Source organism: Myripristis murdjan, chromosome 18 (assembly GCF_902150065.1).
Source record: "Myripristis murdjan chromosome 18, fMyrMur1.1, whole genome shotgun sequence".
NCBI lineage: Eukaryota > Metazoa > Chordata > Actinopteri > Holocentriformes > Holocentridae > Myripristis > Myripristis murdjan.
In genome coordinates this window covers 7,336,998-7,355,341 of record NC_043997.1, presented here as the reverse complement: position 1 = coordinate 7,355,341, position 18,344 = coordinate 7,336,998, and the positions used below count along the sequence as shown (strand labels likewise).

The window sequence follows — 18,344 nt, the reverse complement described above, 5'->3', positions numbered from 1 at the left end:
TTGAATTAAAAGGTTCTATATAACAGTGAATTAAAAGGTTACTATATATATATAGTAACCATTTAATTCACTGTTTAAATATCTGTTCTGGCATTTATTCCTTATATTCCTTATTAGCGCATATCACATCAGATAATGTGTGATATGCATGTGTAAACAGAATAATTCAAAGAACTTGTAATTGACTTTTTTTCTTGTCTTTGTGTGTGTAATCATCTTGTGAATTTTTATAGTGATATCTGAAAGTAAAATTTTGAACCCCTTTCCCGTGTGTTAAAAACAGTGTTTTTTGGTAATATGTGGTCATAAATAGGTGATTTTCAAAACTTTCCACCAATGGGATTCCTTGGGACTTTTTTCCCTCACTCAGGACAAACTGAGGATATAAAATCAGTTGAGTTTGCTTCTCTTGCAATTTGTCCTAGGTTGACCCCAATTTTGGCCTAAAATTACTGGACTATACGAGTGCTATCACTACATTCCTAGTTACTGCTACTACTTCTGGTGGTATTCTTCCTACTGCTACTACCGTTTTTACTAGCTCCTAGTACTACTGCTACCCATACTATTACTGCAACTTCTCCTACTAGAAATACTAGTTTTGATACAACTGCTTTCCTTGCATTTCTGTTACCAGTATTATTACTGATAGTACTACTAGTGGTAGTACTATTACTATAATATTTACTGCTGCTACCACAAGTACAAGTACAACTACTATTACTGGTAGTAGTGTTACTACTGCTCCTGCCATTTTTACTAGTAGTGGTTATTAATGTTAGTGCTGCCACTGCTAGTACTGCAACTTCTCCTACTAGAAAAACTAGTTTTGATACTACGGTTGCAGTTACAGTTACTATTACTACAACTACTTTGATAACTACTAGTGCTACTATCTTTTCTGTTTCTACTGCTATTATTTCACATACTGCCGGTACTCTTACGGCTACTCGTTGTGCTTTCCTAGTATTACTGCGACTACTACTGGTTGTGGTGATACTTGTACTGCATTGTTACAAGATACAAGATACTTTATTGTCATTGTACTGGTAAACAATACAACAAAGTTTCGTTTGGCATGAAAATCAACCCATATAGCAGCTTATGTGTGATCCTAGAAAGTGCTAAGTGTACTAAAAAAATAAAAGATAAAAATAAAAAAAAAAGTTACGACTATTACTACTGCTAGTATTATTACCAGTACTGCCATTAAGCTCCTGGGTAAGATGTAGCAGTAGTAGCAGCAGCAGCAGCAGCAGTAGTAGTAGTAGTAGTAGTAGTAGTAGTGGAGAAGAGGTTGTAGTAGAACAAAAAGTGGTAGTAGAAATTATTAGCAGTAATACTGCAAATACATCAGCAGTGTTAATACTAACTGTTACTGTAGTTGTAATAGTAATCTGTCCAGACTTTACTGGTGTGTTTTGTCTCCCAGGTCACTGAGTCGCTCATGGTAGAGGCCGGTGCCTGGCTCAAAGTGGTCATCAAGGATGAAGATGAGGAAGAGGAGATCTGCCACGCCGTAGCCAGTGAGGAGGAGGAAGAGGAGGCCGGTGAGGAGGAAGAGGAGCGGCCTGATCGCTGCTCTCCTACTCGGGCTCAGACTCCCTCTGGTCTGGTCACACAGTCTGATGAGTCTGCCAGTTCTTATCGTGCTCAGCCTCACATAGAGAAACCAGCTGCCACAGAGGAGGAGGAGGAGGAGGAGGAAGAGAGAGGGAGTTCACAAGTCAGCAGAGGAGAGGAGGAGGAGGAGGAGGAGACTGATGAAGCTTACTTTGAGAGAGCGGTGGCGGTGGCGCGGATCAGGGAGTTGCAGATGCGGCTGGGGAAGGCGAGCAGTTTCTCGGTGGAGAAGCTAAGGGACAGTGCGGCCGACATCCAGCGGCACACGGGCCTCCCCGACTACAGCACCTTCCTCACCCTGTACCGCTTCCTGAGGCCCAAAGGCAGCGGCCAGATGCAGTACTGGGGCTCCGTGTTCAAGGTAGACAGCCGCAAGAGCCGATGGTCCAACAGGCCTACTGATTTCTACAGTTTTATCACTAAGATTCATATATTAACCTTAGCCAATAATGTATTATCTTAAACCATATATAAATCTATAACTAAGAATATATTAACCTTAACCATATATTAACTTTACCCAATAATATGTTAACCTTAACCATATATTAACCTTAGCCAATAATGTATTATCTTAAAGCATACATAAACCTATAACCAAGAATATATTAATCATATATTACCCATAGACAATAATGCATTAACCTTAACCATATAGTAACCTTAACCATATGTTAACCATAGACAATAACACATTCACCTTAACCGTATATTAACCTTAGCCAATAATGCATTAATGTAAACCATATATAAACCTATAACCAAGAATAGATTAACCATAACCAATAATATATTAACCTTAACCATATCCAACCTATAGCCAATAATATGTAAACCTTGACCATATATTATCCTTAGCCAATAATGTATAATCCTTAACCATATATTAACCTTAACCATTTGTTAACCATAGACAGTAATATATTAACCATAATCATATTTTAACCTTGGCCAATAATACATAAAATATACAGTAATGGAATGGGATCAGTAAAAATGTCCACAAACCCTGTGGGGCTGAATTTAAGATTATTTTCTTGGCCCATTAATGCATCTATAATTTTTTCATTAATTGGTTAATCATTTAGTTTCCAAAGTGTCAAGAATGAAATCTCCCAGAGTGATGTCTTCAGATTGCTTTGTTGCTCTGACCAGCCGCCGCCTCTGTCCGTCCTGCAGGGGAGGCAGCGGTCCGGTGGGAACGAGCTGGGCCGGCACCGTAAGCTCAGCCCGATGGACGAGCTCCTGCTGACTCTGATCCGGCTGTGGCGCGGCTCGCCCAGGAAGGAGCTCGCCTCCCGATTCGGCGTCTCGGAGAGCGTGGTGACCCGGGTGTTCATCACGTGGTGCAACGTCATGTACGAGCACTTCCAGCAGCTTCCCATCGTCTGGTCCAGCGAGACGGAGGAGCAGGAGGAGGAGGAGGGGAGGCCGACGCAGGACGCTCGAGGTTTGCGTCTCGGGAGGAGGGGTGGGGGACATTGTCTTAAAATTATATCTCGATATCAGTGTGTTTGCTCACCTCGCTTTTCCCTCAGTTTTAAAGTTTTAAAGAGTTTTAAACACCTTTCTTTGTCCAATGACACCAAACATTGTAATATGAAGGTGTTAAACCTACACTAGGTAAGATTTACATGCAAAAAACTGGCGTCTGGGAGGAAAACTCCCAGGAGAGCCGAGGTTACTGACAAGATAAATAATTTCCAGGCAGTGAAGTCCTTCAAAACTTCCAAAAAAGGCAAGCAGTTATTCCTGTGTGCCACTAGGGGGCGCTGAAATGCCAGCTTCAGCTGTATTTTTCCACATAACATCTTTAAAACCCATGTGCTTCTCATCTGCAAATCTCTCTAATTATGTTTGCTGATAATTTTGAGATGATTGATCATATTGATTATTTCTACTGGTGATTAGAGGAACAAAATGATTTTATTTCTTCTTGCATCTCTTGTCAGTATCTTGATTATTTCTTTCTACAGTGGGCATCCTAAATATTTATGATATACCAGTAATCAGTGGTTATCAGTTGTGGAAACGTGCAACTGCAACTCATGATTATTTTTATAATCATAATTTTCTCAATGAATCGATTGGTTGTTTGGTCCAGAAAGAGGTGAAAAAAGTTGATAACGGTTTCTCGCAGCCCAAGGTGACGTCCTCAGTTGTCTTGTTTTGTCCCAACCAAGAGTCAACAACCCAAAGATATTTAGAAGAATGCAGAAAATATTAACATTTGAGGAGCTGGAATCAAGAGAATTTGGAATATTTCCTGTTAAAAATGCCTCAAAATGATGAATTGATTATGAAAATAGTTGGCCATATATGTAATAGTCTGTATTCCTTTCCTTTACTGCTCTAACCTGGGTTCTGCCCTGTTATCGGTGCAGGCCGGCGGCAGCACGCTGTGAAGACGGTTCCCGCTGCGGTGAAGGAGGCGTACCTGCAGGCCGCTGCCTACCTCACTCAGTCCGCCTTACCGGTCGGTTCAAAGACGCGGGCCTTCGACAAACCGCTGAGCCGTGACCGCCTGGTGGAGTTTTTAGAGCGGTACTCAACAGCAGACGGCAGCCGGGACGAGGACATGGAGGAGGAGCTCGGCAGACCTGAGCAATCGTTCAGCGAATCGGATGAGAGCTGAGACCGACGTGCGACACCTGAACGTCACGTGACAGTCAGTCCTCTGAACGCGGGAAGCCAAACGAATGCAGAACGTGCAGCCGGACTAAACCATTCTGCAGCGTAACCATGTGCCATGTTGATCTGATCGGGCGGCCGGGAGCTCTGCAGCCTCAAATTAAGATGCTTATCAGTTTTCTGACAAAACAGCACCAGCCTCTTCAGAAGTCCCAGATGTCGGACTTTCCCACCAGCACTTGAACGCAGCGTAATAGTAAACGCTGGAAGAACAGAAGAAACCGTAATCGTCTGAATCAAACGAACAGTTTCATTCCAAATCAGATTTTTAAAGGAAAAAAGAGAGGGTGTTGTGTTTTTGTAATTTAAAAGGTGGACTTCTCATTTTTGGAAGCAGTGTGTGTGTGTGTGTGTTTTTATCTGCACTGCTCACTTTCGGCTACCTCCTTGTTACCCCACAGCGCTGCAGACTCGTGCTGTCACTCATGATTATTTTCACTTTTGATTAACATGTGGATTATTTTTTGGGGGGGATAAATCGATTAATTATTTAGTGCATAAAGTGTGAAAGATAAAGAGAAATCCTCATTGGAGGTGATCAGAGCCCAAAGTGATGCCCTCAAGTGTCTGCCTTTGTGTGACCAGCAGCCAAAAAAACAAAACAAAAACCCAGAGTATTAATTTTTTTAATGATATTAATGGAGAAAAGGAAGACAATCTTTGCCTCGTAGTGATTTTAGTGCAGCTGGAATCAGATAAAAGACTAAAATCATTCATCAATTGTTGAAATGATGTTTTTCTGTTGATTGAGTTTACAGTCTGTCTCCAAAGTATTTACACTCTTGAGTTGAACTAGATTTTATTTTGAATTTTTTTTTTTTTAATTTGTCCAAATAGAATAATGTAAAATAAGTTGCTAGTGTGCAAAAAGAGAAGTTCAGTAATCGATCAGTCAGTATTTTTGCCCCTTGTGAATCTTTTGACTGGGTTCCTTTAGGCCTTGAAAACCCTTGAAAGTGTGTGAATTTGAAAACAAAAAAAAACCCAAAGAACGCACTATGATGAATTTCACTGATGTGGTATCTTTATTATGTTGTTTATTTCATGTGATTTTATCTTTTTTTTATTGTAAAGTGTCTGTGAGTAGCAAGAAAGGTGCCATACAAGTAAAATGTGTTATCTTTATTCTTATCACTTAAAACATACAAGCTCGGAGTTCTTGATTTTCACAATGCAGGACCTTTGAAAGGCATTGAAAAGTCCTTGAAGTTGTTGTTTTTAATGAGCGTGGGAATTCTGCTGATGCTTTAGACAAAGAGGAGATCCATGTCAATGCTTTTTTTTTTTATTTCAAGCACTTTCAAGGATTCAGGGGAACCTTGTTTGATCAAAATCAAGATGTGAAATTCCATTCAGACACCAGCTTATTATTTTCCAGGAAGTTTGCTCTGTCACAATAACAGGTCAACCAGATTAAGAAAAAAAAAAAACATGTTGGCTGAGGAAAAGAGAAAAAAATAGAAACAGAACATGTCAGATTTACCAGCGTCTGCAGACAGATTTTTGGAGATTGCACCAAAACGGCCAATTTTTCCTTCCACTGTGTATTTTGGATTCAGACTTAACAGTTTTTGCACATAATTCAAAGCATTTCCTGTGACCGTCTAAACACCTGGCACCTAAATCACATGAAACAAACTATAAAACCAAAAAAAAAAGTAAATCCCATTGAGCTCCAGTCAGTCCTGGTCTGTTGCCTGCACTGTTTTCTGCACTTTTTAAAGTCTTGGATGTCAAATTGTGCTTTAACTTTTTTTTTTTTTCTGTTTAACTGTGGGACTTGTGTCTGTGTTTATCTCAGTCACAATGAGGCAAATCTCCTCCACACGTCGTGTAGGGGAACCTGGTGAATAAAGGTTATTATGCGTGTGTGTGTGTGTTTGTGTGATTATGCAGTGCCACCACTAGATGGCAGCATGCTATTGGGTTCTAGCAAAAGCAAGTGCAGGGAAAAGGGGAAGGAAAGATGATTTCACAACTCAAAATTTCAAAAGGTTTCAGATTTTAAAAAAAAGGCTTGAATGGAAAAAATAGAAAACTTTAAGAAAAAAATTTAAGATATTTATAGATAAATAGATAAATATAAATGAATATAGATTTCAGACCGTATAAGAGCAATAAAAATAAAATATACCATAGTATGTCTATCTGTAGAATATCAATAAACCTCCCACCTTTAAGCCTTTAAAGGTTTATTCTGTGTTTAATTTCTTGTATGACAACATTTGATGGTGGAAAAGTGTAAAATGTGTGTTCAGTAATCAAGGATGTGAAAGTAATGAAGTTTTGCTGAATCAAACGCCATCAGTCCAGTTTTCAACTTTTTTTTTTATTTTTTATTTTGCCTCAAACTCATGTAAGTAGCAAAAATACAAGCTTTGTTTCATTTACATATTCATATAGATGTACAAGTGACAGCTGGTGAGCAAAAGTGCCTTTTTGAGTAATATTCATTTCATCTTTAGAAAAAAAAAAACCCTGAAAATCATATTTTTACAGCAACATCAGTGAATATATTTACCATTTTGATCAGGGGGTCACACTTTTCCATGGCTAAAATGTTGAATTTCCATAACAAATATAAACAAAATGATGTTTTTTCCTTAATCAAAAAGTTCATCATTACTTGTTTTAAATGTTTACATGGTTGAATATTGCTCTTCATGATCCTCCGGCTCAGAAACAGGCGTTTTTCACGTCAATCGTTGCTTTTAACGAAGACGATGAGGTTCACGTCGCTCAGCAAGAAACCAAATCCAAATCCAAACAAACCAACAAAAATGTTACAGCGTTTTTAAATCTGAATTCATCAAAACTGCCAACGGTTTATTTGAAGAGAAGACTCAAAAGACTTTATTTTATAGCTTTAAAGGGCAAATTATTTAAAATTAACATATAACATATAATAAGCAATAAGTTATGTGAGTGAGTCTACCTACTTCTCATCATTAGACTGACTCATACTTCTTTTATTTTATTTTTTTGTCAGCTGACTCTAAACACTCCTCAGTTTCCTCATTTGACTTACTGCAGCTTTAAAGGTGCAGTATGGAAAATTTCCAAGGGTTTAAGAGAAAAAAATCTGTTTTGACTGACTGTTTTGGCAAAAAAACACCAAAAATGTGAACTTAACACGTAATTTGAGGGTTGATTCTACATAAATTCTCATTGTCAGTTGGATTCATGAATAAATTTTGTGATTATTCTGTGTTTTCTGTCAGCTGAGTCCAAATCCTCAGACAAAACACAATCAGCGGCACCTCGGGCAGCGTGACACACACTGAAGTATCACAAAGCAAAATGAAAGGTCACCACATGAAAGGAAGCAGGCTGAGTGGACTTAATACATTCATCCAGAGTTAACACAAAACACAGGACACACACACACACACACACACACACACACACACACAGCAGTGTTCTGTGTGTGTGTAATTAGCTGTGTAACCTTATGAGAGAAGCCCGGACACTGTTTGTACACAACATGGTGTGTGTGACTGTGTGTGTGTGTGACTGTGTGTGTGTGTGTGTGTGTGTGTGTGTGACTGGGCTCTTTGTTGTCATGTGACACGGCAGCGAGTCAGGAGGAGCTGGACCCAAACATCAACAACAGTCAGTCCAGTCAGCTGAGAGGGAAGCTGCTCACTTTCAGATAATTCATATTAAAGGTCCACTTCACCAATTTTTCTTTGTGAGCTCTGCAGTGTTGCTGCGTTGCTGTCTGGAGGCTGAAAGTGACTGAGCTCCAAACAGCAGCTCTGAGGTCACTGCTGCAGGTTTTATTTGAAGCTCATTATCCAGACAGTGATGGTGGCCTACATAGGGGGCGCCGGCGAGCGTCCGCTCAGCTTGTCCCACACACAGGGACGCTGCTTCACCTCAGGGAGCTCAGATGGAGTCCTGCCGTCGCCGTAGATGATCTGCTCGGGAGCGTTCACTCCGTCTCCTTCCTTCTTACCTGGAAAATCCTCCCCACTAAGCAAAAAGTGTCCAGAAAACGTTAAAAACACGTCTTTTCTGTATCTCCAGAAGACGTCTTCAGAGGGGCCAGAATGAAAGTTTTTAATACGTCTTTTCTGTACGTTGTTATGACGTCATCTCCGAACCATTGAAGCTTCTGTGGCTCAAATGAAAAATGAGACCGGGGTTCGACTCCCCGCCTAAGCAACGACAACAACCCTACATAACTTACAAACAGCATGTGGCTGGCAGGTAAGTGTATGTCCACGTGGTCGCAAGGGTGGTAAGCATAGTTAAAAAAAATTTTCAGAAACTTTACAACGTCTACTGAAGGTTCGGAGATGACGTCATAACAATGTACAGAAAAGACGTATGAAAAACGTTCATCCTGGCCCCTCTGAAGACGTCTTCTGGAGGTACAGAAAAGACGTCTTTTTAACGTTTTCTGGACACTTTTTGCTCAGTGGGTCCATTAGAACAGCAGCCCACCAAGGTGTGACACACCTGGCTGTTAAAGGGGACGGGAGACGGCGCTCTGATTGGTTCACTGCATGTTACACCCAAAACACAGCCAGGATTAATGAAGAGACTCAGTGCAAGCCTTTTGGCTGCATTTACATTGCAAGTCTTGATGCCCAGATCGGATTTGCTGCCTGAATCCGATTTTTTTTTTTTACTGTGCGGTTACACGTATTTGATCAAGTGACCCATATCTGATTCACGCGATTACACTTGCCTACAACATCTGAAACATCGCGCATGCCTTGGAACACGGCTTTATTTCTGTAGGTCCCTTTTATTTTCTCCTGAATTTTCTCCTCTCCCCAAAGACTGAGAAGACATCTGACCTCTTAAAACTGACCACTGTGCCGAATTTTCCTCCTCATCTCTCAACTTTCTCTGCAGGTTAGCCTCCATGTTCAGTCTGTCGTTTACCGCGTGTTCACTATTTATGCGACAAAATAAGCTAATTGGTCGCAGATTTGATGACGTTAGAGACGCAACGTGTAAGAAAATCCGATCAGCCTGTTTACACGGCGGTCGCATTGGCACATATCCGATACATATCTGATTTATTTCCACATATGAGTGAGGCCTGTATCCGATCTCAAAATATCCGAATGCATGCGTCTTTTTCCTGATTACACTGTCAGCGAGCATATCCCATCTGTGCCACATAAGAGCAAAAAATCGGAATTGGGTCACATTACATTGGCAGTGTAAATGTAGTGTTAGAGCTGCTGCAACCATCCATGTTTCTGTTGTTAAAACAGCGAAAGTGGAGTCGGACACGCCCTGAAAGCACTCACACGGCGCTCTCAGGTGGTTAAAACAGAGCCCATTGTGTGAGAAACGCTCTCTGTGTGTGTCTCTGGGGCGCAGCTGCAAAATCTGCTTTTCCTCCTGCAGCAGCAGCAGCAGCAGCAGCGCCGTCATCTGACACACTGAGCGAGGCCGTCGGGGTCGAGGAGGAACTACAGGCAGGTTCAGCTCGGGTTCAGCCGGGGGGGCGCGCTCTAGATCCCACCCAAACACAAAACGTCCTTGTTCTCTTTGCTTGTATCGCAAACTAGAACGGTGAAAAAGCCTTCCCAGAATCGTGTGAGTGCAGGGGATTTCACGGATGAGGACACATTTTCAGAAAATAATGTTGTATTTTTTATCTCTCGGATTCACCGCTTTGTTCTCGCAACCGCCGCTCCCTCTCTCCATTCATTCCCTAGCTCGCTCGCCCTCTCGCTCTCCTTCCTCTGAGACATTCGAAGACTCGGCTCGGATCGCCTCCCCGTCACACTTTGTCATTATTTCACAGACTGTAAACAATGAACCAAAAACACGATCGATGCACTAAACGACTTAGATGTCCTAATTGAATTGATTCTGCAAAGTTTTCCTTCAAAATAAAGCGCGGCGTGAGTGGCGTCCCGGCTCACACACTGCAAAAAGTCCAAATCTTACCAAGATTATTTGTCTTATTTCAAGTAAAAATGTCTTATTTCTAGTCAAAATGTCTCATTACACTTAAAATAAGTCATGATCAGCTCAGAAATTACTTGTTTTTAGACAATTTTAACTTGTTTCAAGTGAAAATTTACTTGAAACAAGAAACAAATTTTGCCAATGGAACAAGCAAATTTTTACTTGTTCACTTGTGTCACAAGTAAAAATTTGCTTGTTCCATTGGCAAAATTTGTTTCATGCTTCAAGCAAATTTTCACTTGTTTCAAGTAGATTTTCACTTGAAACAAGTGAAAATTGTCTAAAAACAAGTTATTTCTGAGCTGATCATGTCTTATTTTAAGTGTAATGAGATATTTTGACTAGAAATAAGACAAATATTCTTGGTAAGATTTTGACTTTTTGCAGTGCAGGGTCTCCGCCAGAGTTAATCCGCAGTTCAGGGTCGAGGGTCGGAGAGGAAATGAAAGACTCGAGGCAAACAATTTGAGCAATTCGACCTATATGGCCGAGGTGGGGATCCCTCTCTGGTTCACACACGCATGCCAAAAATACCGCGGAAGTCAGCTGGGATTAAGGCTAAACTTTAAAAAAAAAAAAAAAAAAAAGGGATGTAGGGAAAAGGCGGTTAATGAAAACACGGAACAGGATGGAAACAAACAGGAGGTTGTTATTTTGAGCCTTTTAGTTATGAAATATGTCTCTTTGTTAGATTTGAACGTGATGATGAGCCTGTCTTTCTTTCTTTTAAAAACAGAGAACGGGTTGTTGCAATGGAATTATCCAGCAAATTCCCCTTTAAAAAAAAAAATTCCTGTTAAATTATCCCTTCATCGGGTTTTCATTAATCACTGATCACGGCTTCTCCTGTTTCATTAAAGGAGGAAAAAGGAAAAAAAAACAGGGAAAGGGAAAGTTGGCGCTCACTGACGGCCTCGCTGACTGTAACTGAGACCCTCATCAACATCAAAAACAGGTAGAGGAGGGCTGTGTGTGTGTGTGTGTGTGTGTGTGTGTGTGTGTGTGTAAGCTGATCTGCCGATGCTGTCCATATCTAAATAAATTAACGAGGCTCGGCGTGTGTTTTTCCTCCGTCAGTGGTCCTCCTGTGGATGGGTTACCTCGACTGCTCATAGTTTCCCATGGCGAACGCACACACACACACACACACACACACACACTGACATATAGAGATGTACACACAAATACACACACTCGCTTTTTCTTGCTTCCATAATGTCCCTTCCATTCACTCTCACAGAGCTGTTTTTTTTTTCCTCTTTCGCCTTTCTCTTTCTCTGTCTGCACACACACACACACACACACACACACACACACACACACACACTCAGCCCTGATGCCCTGCGAAGGCTGTGTGTAACTGAACAAGTGCCTGTTTCACGGCTGCTACTCCCATTACCATGCTGTAATACCATCTCCCTCGCTCTCTCTCACTGTGTGTGTGTGTGTGTGTGTGTATGTGTGTGTGTGCACCCTCGCATGTGAAGTCCGTTTATTTCCGTGCTTTTGTGTGTCTCTGTGTGTGTGTGTGTGTATGCAGGTGCTTAAATGTCTGCATGCATGCTTGCCTCTGTGTACGTGCACCTGCAGGTGTGTGTGTGTGTGTGTGTGTGTGTGTGTGTCCAGGTGAAAACAAAGCTGAGATGACAGGTTGAGGTGAAAGGCCTTTGTTGCTGCTGTTTAGTTCAACTTCCATCTCTTCTTACCATGACAAATATAGGTCGGAGCCCCCATCCTATCTGTGTGTGTGTGTGTGTGTGTGTGTGTGTGTGTGTGTGTGAGACTGTAGCCCCCTTTCGTTTCTTTCACCCCCTTTGCTGGTCTATAGTGTCAGGGAACAGCACCTGGTCGACTGTGGAGAGCCAACATGGAGAGAAACGGCAAACCAAATGTAATTTTAGTTTTCGGTATTTATGTTCTGCGACGGCAGCGTGGACATCCAGGGGAGAGATAGTTGGACCAAAACGACATGTAGTGAACACCAGGGTGACCGGACGCCCCCAAAAAACCCTGTTCTCTACATGATTTGTAGTTTTTATCTCAAGACCACGACAGTTTTATCCTGCCTGTGATTGAGGGCACATCCTTTAAGAGCCTGTGTCAATGGAGACGAATCCTCAGCTCGCAGATTTTAGACTCTTTTCTGAATTGTAACTCAAAACCATGGAGAAAAAGGCGATTTGCAAATGAGTCAAAAATACAGGACTAACTGACTAACAGGAACTTTAGTTAAAAAAAAAAATTGACAGAAAATAAAAAAAAAGAAAAAGAAAAGAAAAAGTTATGCTTCAGATCAGTGACACTGGGTTGGTTAAATTCACTTGATTTTGTTTTTAAGAAAATTGGGAAAAAGATGATTAGCAAATGAGCAACAAAAGGGAACATGACCAAAATTAAAAAAAATAAATAAATAAAAATAAAAAAATAACCTGATAAATTGAAAAAAAAAAAAAAAAAACGAAAAAAGAAAGAAAAAACTCCCCAGAAAATTATCAAAAATTCTGTTAAAAAATGTACAGCGATATATTGAAATGCCAGGCCAGAGCTGCTTTCAAGGGAGGCCGTATAATTTCTGTTAGATTCTGGAATAAGTCGGTTGCGTTTGATATTTGATATTGTGATATTTGCGTGAACTCGATAAACTGTCTTGTCTTAGCTCAGAACGCTAAAATGTATTGAAGAGTTTGTTAAAGTTTTAGCTTTGTTAGGGAGCTAACTAGCCAGAAAGCTAATTTAGCACAACACCTGTTGTTCACGTTAGCATGTAGCTAGTAGCCTCTCCTAAACACCAGCTCCTACTAGACACAGTAGCTGACAGAAATGATTAGCTGATGCTGTGGTTTGCTAAACTAGGCTAACTGTCTGATGTTATCGCCACAAAAAAATAACTTTTTATGTGATTTGGTTCAGATGGGCAGTGACACAGATTTACAGGCTAATCGTGAGCGCTAAAGCTAACACCTGTGTTATGAATTAACTGACTAAATGTGTATAAAAGTGGAGCAAAGATTATATAGGGCGTCTAGAGGCCGATAACAAGTGTAACCCTGGTGACGCTTTTGTCAAAATCATGACGTTGTGTGTTAAAGCTGCAGAAATCGTGCAGAAGTAGCATATTAGTATAACTCTCCAAGTAGTAAATACGACCAGAGAGAAGACATGAACCGCTTTCCTTGGTTGAAAGCTCATTTTTCTAATTAAAACAACACGGTGTGAGATTATGAACACAATCGGATGCTCATAAACGCTGTTATCCCGGGAGTAAGGACCTCCAACATGGCCGCCAGAGGGATGCGACCACCTGAAAACCATCACTTCCTGTTGTGTTCACCTGTCGAGGTAAGAATGAAATCTTTTACGATGCTGACGGGCAGTTAGCGGGTTCGCTGGAGCGTGTCTATCTGCAGTATCTCGCTGTAAGTGAACCGACTGCAGCCGTAACTACAGCCTGCATTAGCATGACAAGGCCTGCCCGCTGAATAATGAAAAGACACCGATGACAAAACAGACGCTTCCTTATCGATGTGATGGCATGGCGATGATGAAATGTGTTGGGGGTAACAGCTAACCGTCTAATTTAGTGGTAATTTGTTTTTTAGGTCTTTCCATGAGGTTTAATCCCAGAAAAGTTGATATATAACCTTGCATCCTCAGCCTCAGGAGCCTCACTGAAGCCGAATTCAGCAACCTACCCCTCAGTAGGTCAATTTAAAATGCTGCTTCAGCCGATTCACAATCACCGGTGCCAATTAATTTGAATTTAACCAGCAAAGGTAGTGTTTCTTCAACTGCAGGGTCAGGGAACAAAACAAATCATGAGTCTATATCTGGTCGTGACACACATGACCAAAGTACTAGATTGCTTTAATGAGGTTGAGCTCGAGGGCAAGACACAATTTACTCCATTCAGGTCCCATGCTCACACAGATTCAAGACGGCTTGATCTAATTCATTATTCTCAGAAAAGTAGTACTGATTATAGACTGAGGCGCTCCCCTCTCCGAGAGGCCCGATGGATATCAGCCACTGTCTTAAATAACATTTTAATGAATACCGCTGGTTGAACTAAATTCAAAAAAACAAAAAAGAAAGAAAAACGAGATTGAGTAAATTGAGATAACCAGTTCTCAAACAATCAGTTTCTTTGTGAAGCCAAGAGACAGGAGTCCCTTTCCCATGAGACCAGAGTCTAATATTGTCCATTAAGAAAACAGGAAACTTAGTGTTTGTCATCCTTTGCGAGTCTCCCATAAAGTCAAAGCGTCGGCGATGTATGTATCCGTGTCCCATTTGCTTCTTCTTTAGCATTAATCGAAGATAAGATGGGGGAAAAACAAGTGCAACAGGTGTGTCTTTGTCATCTTTATTTTTTCCCCCCCCAAAGTGGCCAACTCAGACATCGCCTCCTGCCCTTCTCGCGTCAATCACTTTCTTTTCATTAAGCGAGAGTGAAGCAGTGATGGAGAAAGAGGAGAAGAGCGAACAAAGTCCTCCTCTATTCCTAAGGTCCATCAGCAAGTCCTCGGTTCTGTTCACCCTCCGCATCTACCTGTTCCTCCTCTTTAGATGAAGAACAAAATCAGTGATTTGCAGGAAGAGGCACAAAGAGAGTCTTTACGCTCTTATCAGTTTAGTGTCGCCCTCCCAATTTGATCCTAGAGACGAATGATTTGCTGATTGAAGGGAATGAAAAGGAACAAAAACTGTTGACTGTCCCTTTCCACGAGGGTATGAACCCCAACAAAACATGAATAAACAACAAAAGAATCAAAAGGAAGTCATCTCTTTCTCTTATCCATCTCCGTGATCCTTGTATCCTCTCGCAAGGCAGATTGTACGAAGGCAAAAGAAAAACAAGAGTACACCTTTAATCTCTGCGACAGTTCTTAATTGCTCAGTGTCTCTTTCTCCTCATTGTGTCGACCAAGAAAGTGAGAAAAGAGAAAAGAAAAACAGGAGAGAGCAAGTCCTCTTTCTTTGTTGATGCATCCCTCTGCATCTGGATGTAAGTTTTTTTGGAGTTTTTTTTGTTGTTGTTGTTGTTGTCAGCATCCAGCCGGCACGTCTGACATGAAGTCAAACTCGTTCTGACCCAACCAGAGTTCGGGGAGTTCGTTGGCTCGGTCCAAACCCAGCTCCACGACAAGTGACATGAGAACTTCCTCGTCCACCGGGTCGAAATCAATGATCCCGCCGGCGCCGGAGCCTTGGTTTCCCATGGCGATACCGACGCCCATCCCGCCGCCGCCAAGGCCTCCGGACGGGCTGAGGATCTGGGTCCCCGTGCCCAGCGCCGAGGCTCCGAAGCCCCTCTGAGCTCCTCCGGACGCCGGATGTCCCGCGGAGGCGCTGGCCAGACTCTGGTAGTGCGAGTTGAGTTTCTGCAGCTGCATGCTGGCGATGAGGTGAGGGCCCGTCTGCAGGCAGAAGGGCTGAGGTTTGGAGAGCGGCGCCGAGGTCAGGGACGAGCCGGGAGACGAGGCGGTGGAGGACGGGGAGAAGGGCGCCACGGAGGTTTTGGAGGAGGGGTAGTGGAGCAGGGAGGTGAGAGGAGACGAGGAGGAGGACAGGTCCTTCATCGCAGCGTGGGCGTTGCCAGGGAACAGCAGTGAGGTCATCACCAGGAAGAGTGGAGCCTGTGAGAGGAGGAACCAGGAAGAGAGGGAGATGTTAGGCCATGCCATCACACGGGGACATGAGGAACAGGAGATAAGAGCGCCAGCTTAACAGAAGTTCACCGACAACAAATGAAATGACATCACTGGGTAGATAGGGTAGATCCCAATAAAGATAGGACATTACTGTTGGAGATAGGCTTTGATAGAATCTGAAAGGACCCAATGTAAACAAACAGTCAAATCAAAACCTTCAGATGAGTCACCGCTGCCAACAGGAAATACAAATACAGTGTTTTTACAACCTCACTATCAGTTCGCCATTCTCTTTTGACTGCTCTACCGATAAAGCTTTTATACAACAGCTAATCACACTAAAAAAACTCAAATCCCAATATAAACCACCCAATGAGAACACAAAACCTCCACACAAACATTTCGACAAATGGAAATATGGGGGGCAGATGAATAAAAAGTTGAGATGAAAATCCACTGCCTCCATTGCTTAATCGTCCATAGATGCGATCTGCATTGTTTTGGGTCCAAAATATCTGTATGGTAGCAGTCCAAACACATTTCCAGAGCACTTTTAATTGTGTTTTACAGTGCCATCATGTCATATTGTGAAAACCCACAACCTCCTGCATGCTGCCGTACGTAAAACGCTCGATGTTGAGTGATCCGATGTGAGCCAATTCCCGTTGAACAGTCACTGATACCAAACAACAGAAAAGGGCAATGACTATGCACTTGAGTAACTTCACTGTCAGTGTGCTTTACCTAATTATAGCGTGCCTCCTAACTACTGCAACACTCCTGTGCCCACAGTGACAGATGGCTTTCACACAACAGCAGAGCCGAATACAAACGCATGCACCTCGGTACTAAACTTGGTGCCAGGCATGAAACAAAGCATGAAACAAAAAGCTGCTGCTGCCAAGGTGTATGAATTTGTTTTATTTTATTTATGCCCAGAGACATGTGATCTCTCAAGCAGAAGTTGCTCTTCATCAGACAAAAGACATCTCAACTCTGGTGAAGCTAAATCCTGACACCAACTATCCATGGAGGTGCTGGTTTTCTGGTTCTTTTCTGTCAAATCTGAAAGAAAAAACTAATGCCACATGTTTTTTTCCTCTTTACAGTTAATTTTATTGCAAGGACAATGAGCTTGGTTCTCAGTTCTGTCCATATATATATATATTTTTTTAATTTATTTTGAGATTATCTATCTTTTCTACAAAGTCCAGCAACCAGAACAGCTATCGATGCATGTAGGACTGGAAAATGTGCTTCAAAGTTGAATCCACCGGTAGGGGTAGAAACTCAGAACAACGCAACAAAGACTGCAAATTAACTCCTTCATTGGCGTAGAGTCGGCACTGCAACCGCCAAAACAAGGCGAGCAGTCACTCATAAGAATCATCAACACTGGGGAGACGTAAGTTTCCAAAAGGTAGATGTGTTTTCATGACAGAAGACTTTTCAGAAACTTACAGCCCATATCTCAGCGTGGTGATCAGGACCTTGTGATCATCTTTGGTCTTTTGCGATTAGCGTCTTTTGCTTCAGAAGATTAGTATCGCTGTTCTTCAATGTGGATGAAGTTCTCACGCCTGCGCATCGTCTACAACTCACCGCTATATATATTTTTTTTTATCTTTGATTACAAGGATGGAAAAATAATGTCCACATTTCCAGGACAGAAAGCTCATACTGCCTTAACTGTCGCCCACTGTGTTCAGTCTAAAGCCGATTGATCGATTCACTCATTCACTGCACAGCTGTTTGGTTGAGCGACGTTTGATCATAAAACCAGAAAATCCAGGGAATCAAGACAAAAATAACAAACCCGTTTAAACTTCAGTAACTGTAACTGCGTTATTTAATTTGAAAAAGTACTTAGCCACTGCCAAAAGTAGTAGAATTACAGTGAGGTGCTGCTTTGTGATCTGTTGTTTCCAACGCTGATACTTACAGAAGAAAGTAATTATTTGACAAAATATTACATTTGAAATTGTTTTATTAGCCTTCAAGACTCCAAAACAAACCAAACAAACAGTCCACAGATTCTGTTTGCATCCATAACAACCAGAGCTGGACGGTTAGACCTGCTGCATATTCGAGTCGACCCCCTTCCCTGTTTTCTTTTGTTTTCTGCCAACAGGGCATCCTCCAACTATGAATCAAACATAAACCAAATAAATTCAAAGTGATATCCATGGTGTAAAAAGTACTTGTCGTCAGCTGGATGGATTAAATAGATTCATGATGGCGGTATTGAATCGCTGACTGCCACGATTGACCAATCAGAGCGGACTATTCCACAAAACTGTGTAATGATTGTACACAGCTTCAGCGCTTTAAACGCTCCTCTTAGATGTACTAACACGCTTGTTAAGATATGAAATCTCTTTTTTCTAATTTAGCTGTTTGTCTTCTGGGTAAAAATAGCCGATTGCCTATGAGTTAAGG

The 18,344-nt window shown here is 41.7% G+C and overlaps 2 protein-coding genes across 2 annotated transcripts in view; one reads left to right on the top strand and one right to left on the bottom strand.

The window, feature by feature from the left end:
* Positions 1-1,727: 1,727 nt before the first annotated feature.
* On the top strand, positions 1,728-6,183 carry LOC115376084 (uncharacterized). The gene is made up of 3 exons (XM_030075551.1): positions 1,728-1,984; positions 2,779-3,073; positions 4,008-6,183. The coding sequence occupies exons 1-3, from the start codon at positions 1,817-1,819 to the stop codon at positions 4,256-4,258; spliced, it is 714 nt and encodes a 237-aa protein (XP_029931411.1). The 5' UTR covers positions 1,728-1,816; the 3' UTR covers positions 4,259-6,183.
* A 7,918-nt stretch (positions 6,184-14,101) lies between these two features.
* Positions 14,102-18,344, bottom strand: part of cited1 (Cbp/p300-interacting transactivator, with Glu/Asp-rich carboxy-terminal domain, 1) — a 10,989-nt gene continuing 6,746 nt past the window's right edge. Inside the window, exon 2 of the mRNA XM_030075552.1 lies at positions 14,102-15,890. Coding sequence (XP_029931412.1) covers positions 15,300-15,872 — 573 coding nt within the window. The 5' untranslated portion in view covers positions 15,873-15,890 and the 3' untranslated portion in view covers positions 14,102-15,299. The remainder of the gene's footprint in view (positions 15,891-18,344) is intronic.